This window comes from Zootoca vivipara, chromosome 1, assembly GCF_965207765.1.
Source record: "Zootoca vivipara chromosome 1, rZooViv2.hap1.1, whole genome shotgun sequence".
Lineage (NCBI taxonomy): Eukaryota > Metazoa > Chordata > Lepidosauria > Squamata > Lacertidae > Zootoca > Zootoca vivipara.
The window spans coordinates 40520210-40538668 of NC_142582.1; the positions used below are offsets into that span (position 1 = coordinate 40520210).

Consider the following 18459-nt stretch of genomic DNA (forward strand, 5'->3'; position numbering starts at 1 on the left):
TCGTAAGCATGTGACGCAGGAATAGGTTTTATTAATCAGTTCCCAATCTCCTCATAAACGTTAAAGAAATTCATGCCCAATGCATTTATTAAGAGTGATTAACAACAAAAGCTAAAAAGAAGCTCCACACTGAAAAGAAGTCTGAATACCAGATGTGAGTGCACAGACAACCTGGGAACACCATGCTCTTCAGGCCCTTCTTGAGAGCTCCCTAAGAGCTTCCATTAGCCACTACTGGGAACAGGCTGATATAACAAATGGACTTTTAGACTGATATGTCAGGATCTTCTATAAAATCAGCCCCCTCCCACCATATATTGAATCTATGTTTGACCATTATTAAATTAATATACAGTATATAATATTAATACGATTCTTACTTAAGTCTTGTGGGGGAGCCAGTCTAATTCTTCACTTTTGTGCATGCTTATTCAGGACTGAGCTACCTTGAAATTAGGGTGGTGCAGGAAGTTCCCCTGCATAGGGCGCCAAGCTATGAGAAAATCCATTATGGGCACCAATTTTTGGCCTCACTCAGGGTGCCATATTACCAAAGATTACCAAAGTCTATTCCTGGACTGAGTCAGCTGATGCAGTGTAGCCCAGGATTAGTCTCTAAATTAAATCCATATCTAGAGGATTCGACAGAGCTCATGAGAAACTTCTACATCATGCACTCACCAAGTCATAAGCGGTATATACTGTCCCAACACTTGGACACTATCACCCCTCTTGCTATGATGCTCTCCATAGTCACTGGGCTATGTATCCAGAGCATAAAAACCCTGAAAAAGAAACACAGTTATTTTAATCTACACAACCTCACTGAGTGAATGTCTGCTGTGGTTTCCTTTGGGCTGCACATATATGCAGCAAAACAGATGCATGACAGGGGTGCCAACTTGAATAAAATATTTTTTGGGGCGGCAGGTAAGCCCCACCCCACATAATTTATCACAAGACACAGCACATGCACACCATTTGAAAGGCATTGCCCGTCAACTGGGGGGGGGGCTGGCTCCCTCAAATATTTTAGTGTAGGAGTTGGTTCCTATGATGCATGATAATTGTACATTCATGCAAATTCCTACACGGAATAAACTTCATTTGTATTGCATTGGAAATTTGTTGTGTGTGGTGTCTCTCAAATATCCTTCAGAGTTTTCTTATTTTGAAGTTCATTTATGTGCTCTACTGGATTGTTATGAAAAAAATGAGACAATGCCATTTAACAGCACATATGCTCAGAAGGAGTTATTTGTAGAAAATACTTCTAGCTTTTTAACAACTCCTACTGAAACATTTAAAAACCATTATTTTTGCTCTGGCAAACAGCTTTAATAACAGACGCCAACATAGTTTTTTCAGTTCGAATGCTATAATTTTGCAAGCTTTGCCACTGACAGATTAAAATATTTGCGTACAGTTTGGCTACCTGTTTAGTGCTGTACTGTAAACACATCTTTAGATATGAGGAGATGAATTGAACAGAAGTGCACTTCAGCAGGCCTGCTACATACAATCTGCCACATTCACATGTTAGCAGCAAATTGATCTCTATGGTTTAAAAAGCTATCATCTAAGCGCAAGGTAAATGCCTTCTGATATGTCGGATAACCTCTAGGTCCCATTCGCCCCCCCCCTCCAGCCCAGTACAATTGCTATGCTCATGAAGATTGTTATTGAACAGAGTGTACTCTGCTTTCCCCTTCAGCATTTCCATTACTGAGTTGTGTTAAGCAGCTAAAAGTGGGGAAACAATCACAAGTAAGAGCAAAAACAAGCTGGCAGAATGATGGACATTTGAGAAAAGAAGCCACTGGCATATGATAGGGATGCAGGAATGGGGGACTATTTAGCTCTCATTTATAGATGAATCTCTCAAAATCACACTTTCTGAAACAATATGCAGACCAAAACACAGCTATCCTTCAAAATTAACATGGATCTGAATTTTCTGATGCAGTTGTCCAACCAAACAATGTTTACAAAAATGCATACGTTAGGGGGAAGTGTACATAAAAATGAACATACCGTATTAATGAAAGTAACATACACAAATGCATTAGGGAAATTGTGTATGTTAATCAAGACTGCATACAAAAATGTGATTACTGTATTAGGAGAAAACACACTAAGATGCTGATGAATTTTCATTATGAATATTTAAAACACAAACAAACAAATTGCTGCAGTAATGTGGAGAACTGAACTAAAAAATGAGGAACTGATTATCCCTCCATACCCAGTGCTAACCATCTCTTTTAATCTTGACGCCTCTCCCCCCCCCAATCCACCTCACAAAGTTCTAAAGCAGGGCTTGCATGACTAGGTTCTTTACAGAAGGGATGGAGAATGTTTGGCCCTCCAGATTTGTTGTACCACAATTCCCATCATTCCTCATCATTGTACATGCTGGCTGGGGAGTTCAATAACATTTAGAGGGCCAAAGGTCAGCTATTCCTACTTCAGAGCTCTTAAGTTAAAGTCCTATGTCTCTTCCCTTCTAGGAACTAGCTCTTTGTTTCTGAGTCTTGCATGCATTTTAATACATCACACAAAAAAAGAATGGCCAGTCACCCAGAATATTGCTCTTATTAGCCAGTAATGCATACATGCTATGATAACGTGTCACCCTGCCACTTATTACATCTAGTGTTAACTAAGCTAAATGTTGGCACTCGCTGACCAGAAGCAAGTTAATTCTGGCATCTTGTCCAAAATGTATGTCTGATGGTGCTTGAGCTACAGTACAATGAAGAAATATATGCATAGGATATCGGCATATAAGTAGACATTCTAAGAGGTATGAAATAAATTCAGACAATAACAGATTCATCAGACACTGCATTAACGAATAACTGCTTAGCATGTAGCATAATGATGGCAATATTGAACCTTGTGGATTTGTTATGTGGCTGAGCTGAGCACATCACTTCAGTAGAGCTCTGGTGCATTAGTCTGATGTAGGTGGAAAGGAATTAAGACCTTCTCCAGGGCATCCTACAGGCAAGGCACCTGTGTTTGCTCCTAATGTCAGGTACAAACCTTTGTAAGTGGAAGCATTCCAAATATCAGTCACCAACAGCAAGACAGACATGCCCATTTCCCACTCCACATGCCTACAGCGCAAGTATGCTTATCTGTAGTATCCAGGTGCCCTACTCACAAATCAATTTAGATGAATGATCTGCTAAATTTCCTTTGCTTTCTTCTCCATCACTGACATGCTTAGTTATAGCACCCCACAGAGTATAATTGTTGGATAACAGAAGAACTATTAAAATGATATTATATTCAAAACCATTTATGAAATAATTGAGTGAATTGTGAATTAAATTATTGTCAGTTGGATAAAATCAACCTCCCATCTATATTATAACCTTATTAAGAGCACACAAATGGTTGCAGCAATCTTGACTGCTGGTTGGAGTCTGCTAGAGAGACAACATGCATTCCATAAATACACCATAGGTGAACTAGTTTAGCCATTTGTCCTAGTAAGCCCCTAAGCTGGTTCACCCCACAGCTGTCAGTTAGCTCAGATCCTTAAAAGGTGCATTATATAAAAGATGTTTTCCATGCTGACACAAATGGATTTTGGGTGGGAGGATAAAACATTTCAACATTGCAAATATATATTTGTGTCATTCATTCCTTTAGCTAGTTATTAAATCTGACTCAAATTCTAAGGAGTATTCCATAACTTTGCTGTAACTAAGCATTTAAATCAATCATTTATATTATTGAAAGCTAGAAGAAAATCAAAACCAACTTATATATAAAATGGATTCTGTTTCAAAGCTGTTCTTTTTGCCAAGAGGGCATCTTAGAACCTAAAGTTGTCCCAGTTTGTACAAGTGTTTACATACCGTAATCTGAAACACTGTTTTGATTCTGTGTACTTAACCTAAACTGGTCCAACTACACCCCACCATTACAAAGTTTAAAGTCTTAAAAGTTAATAAAATGGGAACTGTCTGTCTAAACTTTCTGAAAGCTGCATGAAATATCTACATGTTGGAGATGATAGCCACATTTCAGACAGATGCATTGCAAAATGTCTAACATGCAGTAGTTCAAAGGATTTCCTTGTGGGGGCATAGAGAGGCTGTTGAGGTTACGGGAAACTACTGGAGAGAAAACTGTAATTACCTTAATATGGCATGCGATTTTTTTTCAGGCAACAATATACTTCATAAATTGGAGATGTTGCTCTAACAAGCCAGATTAAAATGACCAAGTAGGTCTTCGAAAGAAAGTAACTGTTTCTAACACAGATAAAACATTTACCTAGATGATTTCTGACAGTAGCTAGTTCTTTTGGATACAGGTAGGTAGCCGTGTTGGTCTGGATCGAAGTAAAATAAAAAAATTCCTTCAGTAGCACCTTAAAGACCAACTAAGTTTTTATTTTGGTATTATTAAGGTGCTACTGAAGGAATTTTTTTATTTTACTTCGATCCAGACCAACACGGCTACCTACCTGTAACCAGAACTATGGAAGGCACCACATTGAGCCGCATGAAATGGAAGTCCATCAACCTCACCATACCAAAATAAAAACTTAGTTGGTCTTTAAGGTGCTACTGAAGGAATTTTTTTATTTTAGTTCTTTTGGAGTACTCTATGATACTTTCCTTGGGAAAGGAGTACGACAAGGCTGTATATTGTCTCCCTGTTTATTTAACTTATATGCAGAATTCAAGGAGAAGGGGATGACAGAGGATGAGATGGTTGGACAGTGTTCTTGAAGCTACGAACATGAGTCTGACCAAACTGTGGGAGGCAGTGGAAGACAGGAGTGCGGACAACTCTGGGGTTGCGGCACTCATCTCACTTTATTGGCCGAGGGAGCTGGCGTACAGCTTCTGGGTCATGTGGCCAGCATGACTAAGCCACTTCTGGTAAACCAGAGTAGCGCACGGAAACGCCGTTTACCTTCCCACCAGAGCAGTAGCTATTTATCTATTTGCACTTTGAGGTGCTTTCGAACTGCTAGGTTGGCAGGAGCAGGGACCAAACAACGGGAGCTCACCCCGTCGCAGGGATTAGAACCACTGAACTTCTGATCATCAAGCCCTAGGCTCAGTGGTTTAACCCATAGCACCACCCTACCTAGACAGCATCTTAAAAAGCAGAGACATCACCTTGCTGACAAAGGACTGTATAGTGGTGATGTATGGAAGTGAGAGCTGGACCATAAAGGAGGCTGATTGCCGAAGAATTGATGCTTTTGAATTATGGTGCTGGAGGAGACGCTTGAGAGTCCCATGGACTGCAAGAAGATCAAACCTATCCATTCTTAAGGAAATCAGCCCTGAGTGCTCACTGGAAGGGCAGATCCTGAAGCTTAGGCTCCAATACTTTGGCCACCTCATGAGAAGAGAAGACTCCCTGAAAAAGACCCGGATGTTGGGAAAGATTGAGGGCACTAGGAGAAGGGGTGACAGAGGACAAGATGGTTGAACACTGTTCTCGAAGCCACCAACATGAGTCTGACCAAACTGCGGGAGGCAGTGGAAGACAGGAGTGCCTGGCATGCTCTGGTCCATGGGGTCACGAAGAGTCGGACACGACTAAACGACTAAACAACAGCAACATGATACTTCACATAACAAAGCAGAACAAAGTACAGTGGTACCTCGGGTTACAAACTTAATTTGTTCTGGAGGTCCGTTCTTAACCTGAAACTGTTCTTAACCTGAGATACCACTTTAGCTAATGGGGCCTTCCGCTGCCGCCGCACTGCCACCGCTGCATGATTTCTGTTCTTATCCTGGGGCAAAGTTCTTAACCCAAGGTACTACTTCCGAGTTAGCGGAGTTTGTAACCCGAAGTGTTTGTAACCCGAGGTGTTTGTAATCCGAGGTACCACTGTACTACTAAAGTATGTAATCCTTGTAAATCACCTGAAGTGTCAGTCAGTGTGGAATTTAGGGGCAATCTCCCAATGCATATACAATGGTACTGTAGCCTACTTGACCACCTCAGCTACAAATTCTGCAAACTTCCTGCTAGCTGTTTGTTTATTATTCATTTACTGAATATGTAGCACATTTAGCACACATAGTCTTTGGCTGTGTGTTTCATTAATCTTGAAAATTAGTGCTATGGATTCACTAAAACAAACAAATAAATAAATCCAATTTTAGAATTGGGGAAATTGAAAGTTGAGAGATGTTGATTTTCCCAGTTGGACAATCTTTCTAAGTCTGGGAGGCAAAAAATAAGAAATAGAAACAGAAAATAAGTAGTCAGCTTTTAATGAACATGTTTTTTCATTGAGATATATAGGTATGGAACAGCAAATTGTTTCAGTAACTTTTGTTTCCTAGATACTTGTAGATGGATGGTGTCAGACAAGGGTTTAGGAAACTGAGCTCAACTTTTTCCATAGATATGCTTGGGTCTTGGTATACTGTCTTGGGTCTTGACTAAACTCCTGATTGTTGCAAGGGTATCTGTGGATTAGATTATGCCTAACTGCTCAGTATTCAAGTGCTAAATAATGATTACACATACATCATTGGTTCAATAGGCATTGAGTATTCAGCATGTTTGAAAACATCAGACCAGACCAGACCAGACCTGCTTCACTTTTGTAGGCTCTTCAGATGCTGTTGGACTACAACACCCATCATCACCGCCTTTGGCTGTGCTATCTGAGCCTGATGGGAGTTGGAACTCATCAACATCTGGGGGCCACCTTAGATTCTAAGGCATGAATATGACCTTTAGGAAACATATAGGACTTTTATTCTCAAAATAGATTTTGCTTTCAGTGAACCCTATAGTGCACATTTCAAATTAAATTAACTCATGCACATCAGCAGAGTCTATGTTGCTTCCCCCCCCCTTCAAAGTGGAGACATATGTGGACACAGGATCACAGTCTTTTTATTTGAAAGAAACTCTGGACAGTAGTCTACTCAGAGGAGGTCAGTTGTTGACATTAATGGATCTCACTTCGTCATGGTCATTCATTTTAATGGGTCTACTCTGAGTAAAGCTTAGTTGACTGCCATCCTATTTTCTACTTGTATTGTAAACGTTGGACCCACCACCCCTCTTTCTCTGTGCAAAAACTATTCCACCTTGCAAAACAATATTTCTATCCACATCAGATGAGAAAAAGCATAAACAGCTAGCAATGCCGTTGGCATTGTGCAATTCCGTGTAAATGGATGGCAGTCGGAAACAAAACCTTTCCCTTTCTCAGAAAGGCTACTGGATTGCCGATGAGCCCCCCTGCTTGGAATGTTTCATTTCAGAGAGGAGATCACTGGGATGATTTGTAATTTATCCAGTTTGCACGAGCGCGTGCGTTTGTGCGTGTCCGCAGAAGTCACACGCCGAAGCATAATAACTTAACAGTTGATGCTCAAGGCAAATCTCCACTCTCTCCTCTCCCGCCTGCTCCTCACCTTTCCCTTTCGTTCCCCATCAAAGCGCTCGATCCATCCTTGGAGCGAACGCCCTGCCCTGCCCTGCCTGCTACCCCCAAGGTGACGATTCAGCCGCGCGATTGGAGGCGGCATTCTTCAGAAGTCGTGCAAAAACCGGGAAGTGAGAAAGGCGGAGGGGTAGTGGAAATAGGCGCGCTCTTGAGCAGCCAGGTAGGCAGCAGCAGCAGCAGCGTCCCCTATGCCCGGCATTCTGAATGGTCCGCTCCAGCTGAGGAGGGAAAGCGAATGTGCCGTCTGAGGGAGCCGCGCTGTGCTCCTTTCCCCCTCTGTTCTCGCTGTGGCGCCGAGCTGCGGGATCCAGCTGCTGGTGGTGCTGCTGCTGCGAGGGAAAGAGAGGGCGAGCGGGGGAGAAGGCGAGCGCGCGCGCGCCCTGGGCTGCTGCTGTTCTCCTCCCTTCTTCCACCTGCCCTTAGGGAAGCACTTCGGACTCTGGGACCACTGGTGCCACAGCCACTAGCCGCTGCCCCTGGACCTCCTCCACCTGCTGCTGCTTTTCAGTGAGGGGGCACACTGTAGGAATGCCCGACCGTGCCGGCGAGGGGAGCCAACCCGCGTCCCAGGTGGCTGCCGCTTCGGGGCTGCTGCGCGCTCATTAACCGCCCACCGCCCGCGCCTTGGCTTTGGAGCTGGCCGCTCCGGTCCTCTTTTTGGGGGGGGCGCTTTTCCCTCTCGGTTCCCTCAGTTCGGCTTCGACTTGAGGGGGGTGGAATTGCGCTAGCCGGAGGAGGACGAGGCAGGCGGCTGCTTTCGGCGCTGCCCGGTGGGGGTTTCTCCGCCGCGTCCCTCCGCCGGCTCTCTTTCTTCTTCGTCTCCTTCATCTTCCGCGTCATCTGCTGTTTCGCTCGCGCCGCGGGAAGAGAGTGGGCAGCTTTTGTCATGCGAGCGGAGCCGAGGGAAGCGGCTCTCGGACTGCAGGACCAGTGAGAGGAAGTGCCCGCGTCTCTCTCTCTCTCCCCCCCCCACTCCTCCCCGACCATGACAGCCATGAAGGAGCAGCAGCAGGCGCTGCCGAACCCGGGCAGCCGGGGGAGCCAGCCTGCCCAGCAAGAGCAGGTAGGACTTGGCAGCAACTCCGCCGCCTCAGCCCGGGCGGGTGTGGGTGGGTGCTTTCCTGTGGGGGGGGGGCTTTCGTCCACCATTTCCTCCCCATTGAGGACTAGCATGGCAGCCCAAGTTGTGGCAAATAATTGGGGGGAGGAAGAAGAAACAGAGATGAGAGTCCGCTTTGGCGCGCGAGCACCAGCGTCCAAGAAGGCACAATATGGGGCCAGGTGCTGCTGCTGCTGCTGCCTCCTCTTCCCCTAGAAAAGAAGACTTTCCCACTTGGCGGATATTGTTGCTTATGCGTGCGGAAAGGATCCTTTCAGCCAGGCTGCATGTGATGGGAGGGGGGGGGGATTGGCGGGCAATGGCTGGGGGAAGGAGGTAAGGTGGGTGGGGTGGGAAAGGGAGCCATGGCCTGGAGGGGAGGAAGGGAACCTGCGTGCATCTCCCTCTTTGGCAGGCAAAGTACTAAAGGGAGCCCTGTTTTTGGATGCATCTAATAACAGTACAACCCACTGACCTTTATGGGGCAGAGAAGATTTGGTGGGGGTGGGGGTGCAGTCAAAGGGAAACAGAAGGCTTTTGGCTTAGATGGAGAGAAGGGAAAAGATGCAGAGGTCTGAAGACAAGAGTCCAGTGTTGTGCTCCTCTTTTGAAAAGACTATCGGATGAAGTAATAGGTGTGTGCAAGAGAGAGAGATTATATTACTGTTGGAGATGTACAGGTGCAGAGGGGAAGAGAAGGCACAGCACTAGGAAATTCAGGGAGATGAGGAAGAATGCAGACCATCATACTGAGAGCCTTCTGTTGTCATCCTAAGGAATGTTTGCTGTTTTCTGTCTTTGGTTGTGGGCTTCTTTTTCTCCGCAAGACAGCAGATAGAAAATGTGCAGGCTTTTTATAGATGCGTTGTGTTTACATCAATTAATGGCTCTCAGAAGAGGCTGCCAGCTATCAGGTCACTGGTTAATAGTGGCATTCTAGAGAGGAGAAAAGGCTGGCTGGTGTTACCAGAGATGGTGCTGTGCTCTCAGCATAGACACAAGGAATCTGTGAAATTCTCTCTGCTTGTCAGTTACTCTGTTGCCAGAAGCAGGGATGAAAGGAGTGAAATAAACTGGTGTGTGTAGAGAGAGATTTGGGAGTGATGCAGAAACTTGTGCCAGCCCAATACCCCACAACAAGAAACAGAAGGAAAATGTTATTGATTCTCTAGAGCTCCGTTTGGGGTTTTCATCATTGCTGCTTGTCCTTTGCTCCCGGTTAACACTTGCAAAAGTATTCCCTACCATGCTACAGAGATAGTGGTTTTTGTTTTTTGTTTACTAAACAAAGCATTTACAAAGTATTCAGTTGTCAAAACTGTACAGTACTTCAAATCATGACTTCAAACTTATACATATTTATCTCTCCCCCCCCCCCCCGCTTTTCTGGGACCCTTTGTGTTTGTATTAGTAAATCTTACTGCCTGGAGCACTAAGATGTCTCTACCATTTTTAAGGTGGAAAGGAGCAATTTGGAGCAATTTGCTTCTGAACTGTAAAGTGTGGTCAAGATGGGAATGCCTGTTTACAGATATATCCTTTCAGTATTCACATAAGTCTTAGGTTTCATTACAGTAAGCAGCTGTATCTTATAGTAGCTCACGAATCACAGAAGCTGTTTCATTAGCTCTCAATTTTCCTGTGAGTTCTCCATGCACACACACACACCACTTCTTTTCATTAACCCGTGACACTACCTGGAAAGGCATTGAAGAGTTTGAGAAAGTGGGAGGAAGAGGGGAGCTAAGCAGAACATATTGGAGATTGACATAGGCACATCTGCTCTAAGCCATGTATGGCTAATAATGACAAGTACAATTAATGTTTTTCACAAAACATATTTCAACTCGCAATAAGATTTGCCCCCCCCCATTGCCTCTGTGAAAACTATTGGACAAGATTTATATCTCTCTATCTCTCTCTATAACATTTATTACATATCCAGTATGTTTTATAATGCCAATTATCTCAGTAGAAGATCCTGCACTGACTACCTGTGTAGTTTCTTTTCTGAATTATTCACAAAAAGGTAATGCCCAAGTTAGATTTTTAAGTGTGGCCCTCAATCTCCAATTACATGGCATTGTTTTCTGAAACACTAAACTTAATTAGTAAGTTGCAGCTTTGTTGTGAGAAGTCTTTTAATGTTCTGAGTAAAATCGATGCATTAATTAAACTTGTTTGGGAGAGGATGGTTGGGTTATTTCAATCAGTATTTAATGCTTATGTGGAGGACAGATTCATGTGGCTTTTTGAAATTTTACAGAGTTCTGTATTGAATAAAGTATTACTATTTTTGTTCCTTGTAATTAATTTAATTGGGTTTGCAGCCTGTCCTGCTAAAATCTCATCTTACTCACTACTGTCCTTGCATTGCTATGTTGGTCACACTTCCATTTTTCAAGCTAAGCAGCTGTCACTTTTACCTAGGCCATGTAGTGACTAATGCCTAGCTGTGGCAGCATTCGAACACAGTATCTCAATGCAATGTGAAGGGCTGTAGTTCATAGTACAGCATTTGCAAAAGGTCCAAGCTTCAATCTCTGGTTGGGCTGGAGGAGGGACTCCTGCTTGAATCCCTGGAGAACCACTGCTGGTGAGTGTCAAATAAGATTGAACAATGGTCTGACTTGGTATAAGGCAGCTGCCTATGTTTCTTGTTCCTGTATAACGTGCATATAACTTTCAGCTTCTGCAGATCAGTAAACACTCACAACTTGATTCCAGTTACTATTCTGCTGGTAAATCCATATATAAACATAGCATTACTGCTACTGCTTTCTTCTGTATTACGGTAGATAGAAATAGGGAGGAAGAACAGTATTCACACTGAAATAACCTGCCTAGTTGGTGATATTATTCAGAAAGGTGAAATTGCAAGCAGAATGGTTGAGTTCCTCAAAGGAGTATCTCCCAGGGCTGTGTAGGAGCCAACTCCCTTTGCCCTCCTAATTAAATAATTGAGGGGACTGCCCCCGCCCAGTAGATGGGCATTGCCATTAAAATAGTGTGTGCATGCCATGTCATGTGATTGCTTATGCAGGGTGGGGCTTAAAACATAAGGTATGTTTCCCCCTGTGAAAGTAATGGCAGCTTTATTGTGTGCACACTTTAGACTAGAAAAATGGTTAGGCAAGAGAGGTTTAAACACCCCTTCCCTATTGCTCTCCAAAGTATCCAAATAGAACTTTTTGCTCTTGACACATTTAGAAAACAATAGTTTACACCTCTCATGGAAAATACAGACAAGAATAACTAAAACGATTAAATGACTCGGACACCCAAGTGTAAAGTGATTTGAGATTTTACTTGGGAGCAGGGAAGATGACGGGTTTAGCTAGAAACTTGTAGTGATTCATATGATTATCAATGGTAGAGAGAAACTTTCTTGCTCTCACGGGAGCATGAGAACGTGGAATCACTTAGGTACAAATGATCAGATGTGACACAAATTATTGGATGTGACAGAAGGAGCTATGTGATTACATCTCCTGAAAAGAAAAATACAGGCAATTCTGTATTATTGATTGTATCAGTGGAGTGGGCAGTTTGGATCAGGGCAATGGCACTGGGATTGGTTTAATCTTCCTATACACCATTTTCTTGGTTCAGTCCCAAATACTACTTGTTTCCCCTTGGAGCAAAACATAAAGGTACAGGCATGACTCTTGACTTGATCCACCAAGTTAGAGCTATACAAACAGACAGGTTCTCCCTTCTGCATTTCAAATTCACCCCAGGGCTCAAGAAAATTTCTTGGTTTTATTTAGACACGTGATACAATCCTTCCCCAGGTTGTTCCAATTCCCATATATTTGGGGTTCACGAAATTACTCCCTTCTCTCATACTATGCAAGGCATTACAGAAGATGAGGTATGTGCTCACTTCCTATCTAGTAAACTCCTGCTCAGAGTGATAGTGGGATAAGTGGAGTTGGTGAAGATGAAGGATGTGCACACTCATGCCTCCTTTTCCTGAAATGGCACACACAGATGTGCTGGCAGGGAGGGAAGTTGGCAAGAATGGCATCTGTTTTGTTCTCTAAATATCCCTTCACATTTCAGTGCTATAACCATGTGGAATAACTACTCACATATATTTCCTTCAAAATCCAAGTTTGCTATGACTATGAAGAACAGAGAGGCAAAACTATGGAACCCCAGCAGGGATTTATCCTTTCATCTGTTAAGAATATAAGAAAAATGGGAAAAAAATCATAGGGAAAAGAAATCACAAACCGTTGAGGCTCCTGAAATATACTTGCAGGTCACTGTCAAACTCAACTGTTTGTTTTTAGCCATCTGCAGACGTGGCTCAAGCAAATGCAAGATTTTCTGAAAAACCATAAGAGCAGGAAAGCATGGCTATTGTCCTCTCCTCTCCCCCACCCTCAAATGAAAGCTGAGGTTCCTAGGATACCACATTCCATGCCAGATTTAAGACTAAAAAGATACAGAGAATGCATGTTGAGGTGTGTGTGTGTGTGACAGAAATGCTGAAAACTGAAGAAAACGCCAATTTTCTGTCCCCCAATACACCCACACTCTGCCAATACATCCTAGATGTCACAATAATATTTCACATACACAAAAAGTCAGCTCATCCTGTTTTATATCTCCAACTTTAACTGAATTCTTTAAAAAAATCTATAAAATACCTAAATGCTTCTTTCTGAACCGAAATTAACCTTCCTCAAATCTGCTTGAAGAATTCATCAAATGGCATTTATCCGCCTGTCACTTGTAGCAACTTTCCACAATATATCAAACAATAGCCCCTAATGAGCATAAGAGAAACTACAGCCATTCAATATAATGTACCCATGTGGGGTGCTAGTTGATGAATGCTTCTATTTTGCCACAGATGAGAATACTCACATAATCCCTACAGGTATGAACACTGTGAGAGACTAGTTTGTTTACAAAAAAGCAGTTAAGCGGACCATCTTGTAGAGGTTATTACTGTTTATGCAAACTATCTGAAGATTAAAAATAAACAAGCATTCAGTTCATTGATACGAGTGATCTATTATAATGGATCCTAACGATAATATCAACTTTGCATACATTTTATACATTTTTAGGCAGATTTCCATAGTATGTGAAATATACCTTGTATGTTCTTTGGGCATAGGATTCATTCATAACTCAAGGCTTTCCCTTCCTTCCTTCCTTCCTTCCTTCCTTCCTTCCTTCCTTCCTATTTCTCTTTTTCTCTCCCCCCCCTCCTTCCCTCCACACACACACACAGTAATTTGTTGTTTACAAATATTATATTTTTTTCTTTTTTACTATTCTATCCTGTATTTCTTTCTTCACAGAACCAAAAGAGGCATATGCAAACAACAAATTGCTGTATGTCTTTCCGTAGGAGGAATTTAGTGTAGTGCTAAGCATATAGCTCTATCAGCACATTTCTGCTTGCCTGATGGAATGGTTTGTCCTCTCCTCCCTCCCATATGCTGTTTTAGGGGTTCTCCCCAACTATCCGTCATGCTTATACTAGCAGAAGTCTTTGCATGGGCTTCCTCGGAGAAGGCTTGTTAGTTGAATCCTGCCTACTGGATGAGGGTTCTCTCCTATGCCCCAATGCTTTGTGCTAGTTTCACACTAAAATGATACCCAGCTTGTTATTACCTTCATGCACTTGTAGTCAAGAACCTCATAGACAGTCCCACTGCCGTTGTGCTTGCTATTCAAGTGAACAATTTACTAGGTTGAAATGCACTGGATAGCCTGGATATGTCATCAGGCTTCATCAAGTCTGCAACTTCCATGATTCCAGAGGCATAATGCCATCCCATGACACTCATAATAATTGCCCTTGCAAGCAGGCCCAAGGGGGCAGGTAGGATAAACTACATGAACAAAAACCTCATGTCAGAGAACTTACTCCTACAAAATAATTGCATGCAATGAACCAAAAATCTTTTAACAGTGTTCAGAACTTTAGATAACCTTTTCTACTTGGTTCAATAATCCTTTCACAACTGAATCAAAATAAATTATGTAAGAACGCCATTTCTATGGGACTTGTGGGATGAAGAATTCCAGTGTTCAGATAAGTATTCAGTTTTACACCAGTACAACTTCACAACCTGTGACAACCTACCAAGACTGTTTGGAGTAGTACTGTACAGCTAAACTAAGACTTGTCACCAACAGCTACCCTTGTGGGATGATATCAACTGGTATTAAGCAAAACTATTGCTCAACACAGAATATGCATAAATAAGTAGAGAACTAGGTGAGGATATGATAGGGGCAGATCTAGAATGTTTTTCCTATATTCTATATCATATAGTGGCTCCATCCTCTCACTCTCTGCTGTCACAGTTACAACTAAGTTGAAAGGTTTCTGGTTGGCTCAAAGGTTTCTTTTTTTTGCCACAAATTTCATAGCAGTAGCATTCATCCCAGCGGTGCCCATTCTCCAGACAATTGGAAACTGCAGCTGTAATTCCCATTAACCTTAATGCTGTGTGTTTACAGCTGTGCATTGAATTATGGTTGGATAGGTTTGTGTGACAAAGGTTTAAATCCATTCATAAACCATTTCTCAGTCACAATCCAAGGGCATTTCAAAAGACATTCACAAGTTACACTGGTTTAAATCCAGAGTAACGCTTCTACAAATGGAAGGGGATATGAACCAGCGAACACTCCTGCACATTGAAGCAGAAGGGGATGCAATTTCTGTCAGTCTCCCCTTCCCCTACAGACTTTTGCACTGTTCTGGAGGAGCTTCCAATCCTTTAGAACACATTTTCAGGTGGGTATGTGGGCGTTTAGGGGAGCAAAAAATCCCTTTCCTTCTTAAATACATACAAACATAATAAGAGCTCTGCTAGATCTAAATTTGAATCTTAACCTTAATTATTATCTTTGCTTTGTTCATCAATATACCAACACTTTATATTGTTTCATTAGTAACCTAAGAGGAAAAATAACTACCGTATTACTTAATCTAAACACAACCACAAGGGCTCCTGATTAGGTGTTTGGCTATGTGTGTTGATTGTTATGTTAATTCCGTTCTATCTTGTTTCCCCTTTGTTATTGTTTTAGTTTAAACCAATTCACAAACCAAGACCATTAATGCATTGACCACTATGCATGTATCATAGACATTGCTGCAATTTTTTGTGCTATTTTTGTGATATACAAATGACGTGTGAAAACTTTTTCTATTTTTTGTACCAGTTATTATCCCTTACCTACCCCTATGATCATCATTTATAAAACTCAATAAAAGGTTTTCAAAAAGAAAAAAGAGCTCTGGTAGATTTGACCAGAGGCCTATTTATATATAACACATCTATTAAATGCCCCCTGCAAACATGCACACAAAAATCTCAAAAATATTAATTAATCTTATTTAATAAGATTGTATCTAAGAACCTTTTTTGTATTATTCACTAGGAATTAATATTAAGCTGCTTGGTAACACAGAAACTTGACATTTTATAATATGTACTTGATGCTGAGGGTTGTTGTTGTTGTTGTTGCTGGTGCTGCTGTTTGCTTCTTAGCAAGCCTGCATGATTGAATACCGCATGTACCACTTTGCCTGATTCAATACTTTCACTACTGTGTGTAACAATTCAGCTTGGTTAACAATTGCCTTAGGAGCTGTTTTTATGTGCTTGGCTTGATTCTATTTTATATTTGCATATGCTTGAAACAAGAAGCAATATTCCAGTACATAAGCAAAACTGTATTTGCATTCCTCCCTCCCACCCACTGTATTCTCTATCTCACTGGATATTTCACTAGTAATATTACTCGGCTTTATATAAAATATTGGTTTTTAAAAATAGGTTGTAATTTGTGATATAGCCATAGGTTGTGAAAATAAATAGTAGTAGTCAAAACATTTTTATTTAGAAGGACAAATCCTGATATTGTGGTTACATTTCCTACCAAAGGTGATTTTCTGTTCTAGAAACCTAAATGTTAAAACTTTGTATTTCTTAATTCAAGTCTATGAATCACAGCTTGCTAGGACTTTTAAATATGTGAACAAGTTCTTCCATTAATCGTGTTACTACAAGAATAGAAGTAGACCCGCCAGCTTTAAAGAACTGAAATGAAATATTAAAAACATTCATAGATCAAATGAATGTTTTAATAGCTCCTTCTGCCATAAATCATGTATTTCTTGACAAATGACTGTATATTTTCAGACACATTTTAGAGTCTTAAAAGTTTAAAGGTTAATGGGTAACAGCGTAAAAAAGCATAGGTTGTCAAAATGCAATTAGGATTCAAAGGTCACCTGAATCATCTAGTCTAATATCTCCAGAGTTCAGTGGTAGAGCATCTGCTTGGAACGCAGGAGGTCCAAGATTCCATCTGCAGCAGGGAGAAGCTCATGCCTGAAATCTTGGGAGAACTGCTGCTGGTCACATTAGTCAGTACTAAGCTGAGCTAGATGGACTTATGGTTTAACTCTGTATAAGACAGCTTCCTATGTTCGTATATGGGTATGAGGAATGTGGGTGGCGCTATGGTCTAAACCACTGAACCTCCTGGGCTTGCTGATTGGAAGGTTGGGAGTTCAAATCCCCGTGACGGGGTGAGCTCCCGTTGCTCTGTCCCAGCTCTTGCCAACCTAGCAGTTTGAAAGCACGTCATTGCAAGTAGATAAATCGTTACCACTGTGGCGGGAAGGTAAACGGTCTTTCCATGCGCTCTGGCACTCATCACGGTCCTCCATGCTCCAGTAGCGATTTAGTCATGCTGGCCACATGACTCCCACATGGCTCCCTCGGCCTGAAAGCAAGATGAGCGCTTAACTGTCCGGGGTCCTTTACCTTTACCCTTTACCTATATGGGTAGGATGAATCATGGATGTTGTATAAATATTCTACCTTTCTCCTCTGCAACATGGCTGCTAACCATCTGTTTGGCTTCTCACCACAGCCCTTTTCTGGCAAAAGATACACCCTACTAATTTCTATAAAATAAACAAGGCAAATAAAATAAATTTCCTTATATACTTAGAGCTTATATCTGGATGCCTGTGGGATTTTAGTTCAGAGATTTTAGTTCAGAGATTTTTGTCTAACTTTCTGTGTGCTTGATGATTCAGTGCAACATGTCTAAGGATGTGTGGCAGAAGTTCCTGATGTACAAGGTGAAACGATGTTTATACTGATAAAGGATGGCATCCAACGGATATCTGCTGACAGAAAGCATCTGTCATAGGAATGGGGGAGTGAGACAATTTTTGGTGATTTCCCCCATTCATTTCCCTTGTATTCCCCCTAATTTGCCTCCCTAATTTGGGGGTGAGAAGTAATCACTGAAAACTGTCTCACTTCTCCCTTCCTATGACAGGTTCATTCCATTAGCGGAACACACACCATTAGCTATCACTCCCCAAATAATGATATGGAGCATTGAAGTAGTATCTCAAATGTATGTACAGCTTGCTTGTGTACATTGTTGTTGACAAGAAAGTGTATTTAAAATTCTAATTCTTCTTATTCTCCCTTCACAAAAATAACCCCTTGCCTGATTTTTTATAACTCAGACAAAAACATGTACAGTATCATAATATATGCTGGGTATTATGAAAAATTACTACTGTGTAGTAGGCAATGATTCTTCACATCTTCAAGCTAAATGTGCTAGTGGTGAATATCCCAATAATGACTAACAGAAGAGGATATGCTGATAAGTTAGCAGAGAAGTGGTTGGATAGCTTACCAGTTAGTATTTGTGCCTGGTAAAGCATTCCTGGTACCATGTCGTCCATGTTCCAGATTTATGCAACATAGGTAGAAACTCTGACAAAATGTGCAAATAATTTTTTTGCAGTGGCAAACCTGGTTTTTATTAAAGCTACAATATACAGGGTGACTTTATTGAGTTTTGTGCTTTTGATACTTGGTTG

At 41.7% G+C, this 18459-nt stretch overlaps 1 protein-coding gene across 1 annotated transcript in view; it reads left to right on the forward strand.

Moving 5' to 3' along the window:
• The first annotated feature begins 7585 nt into the window (after nt 1–7585).
• Nucleotides 7586–18459, forward strand: part of DPP10 (dipeptidyl peptidase like 10) — a 233828-nt gene continuing 222954 nt past the window's right edge. The window contains exon 1 of the mRNA XM_088652166.1: nt 7586–8522. Within this exon, the coding sequence (XP_088508292.1) occupies nt 8445–8522 (78 nt within the window). The 5' untranslated portion in view covers nt 7586–8444. The remainder of the gene's footprint in view (nt 8523–18459) is intronic.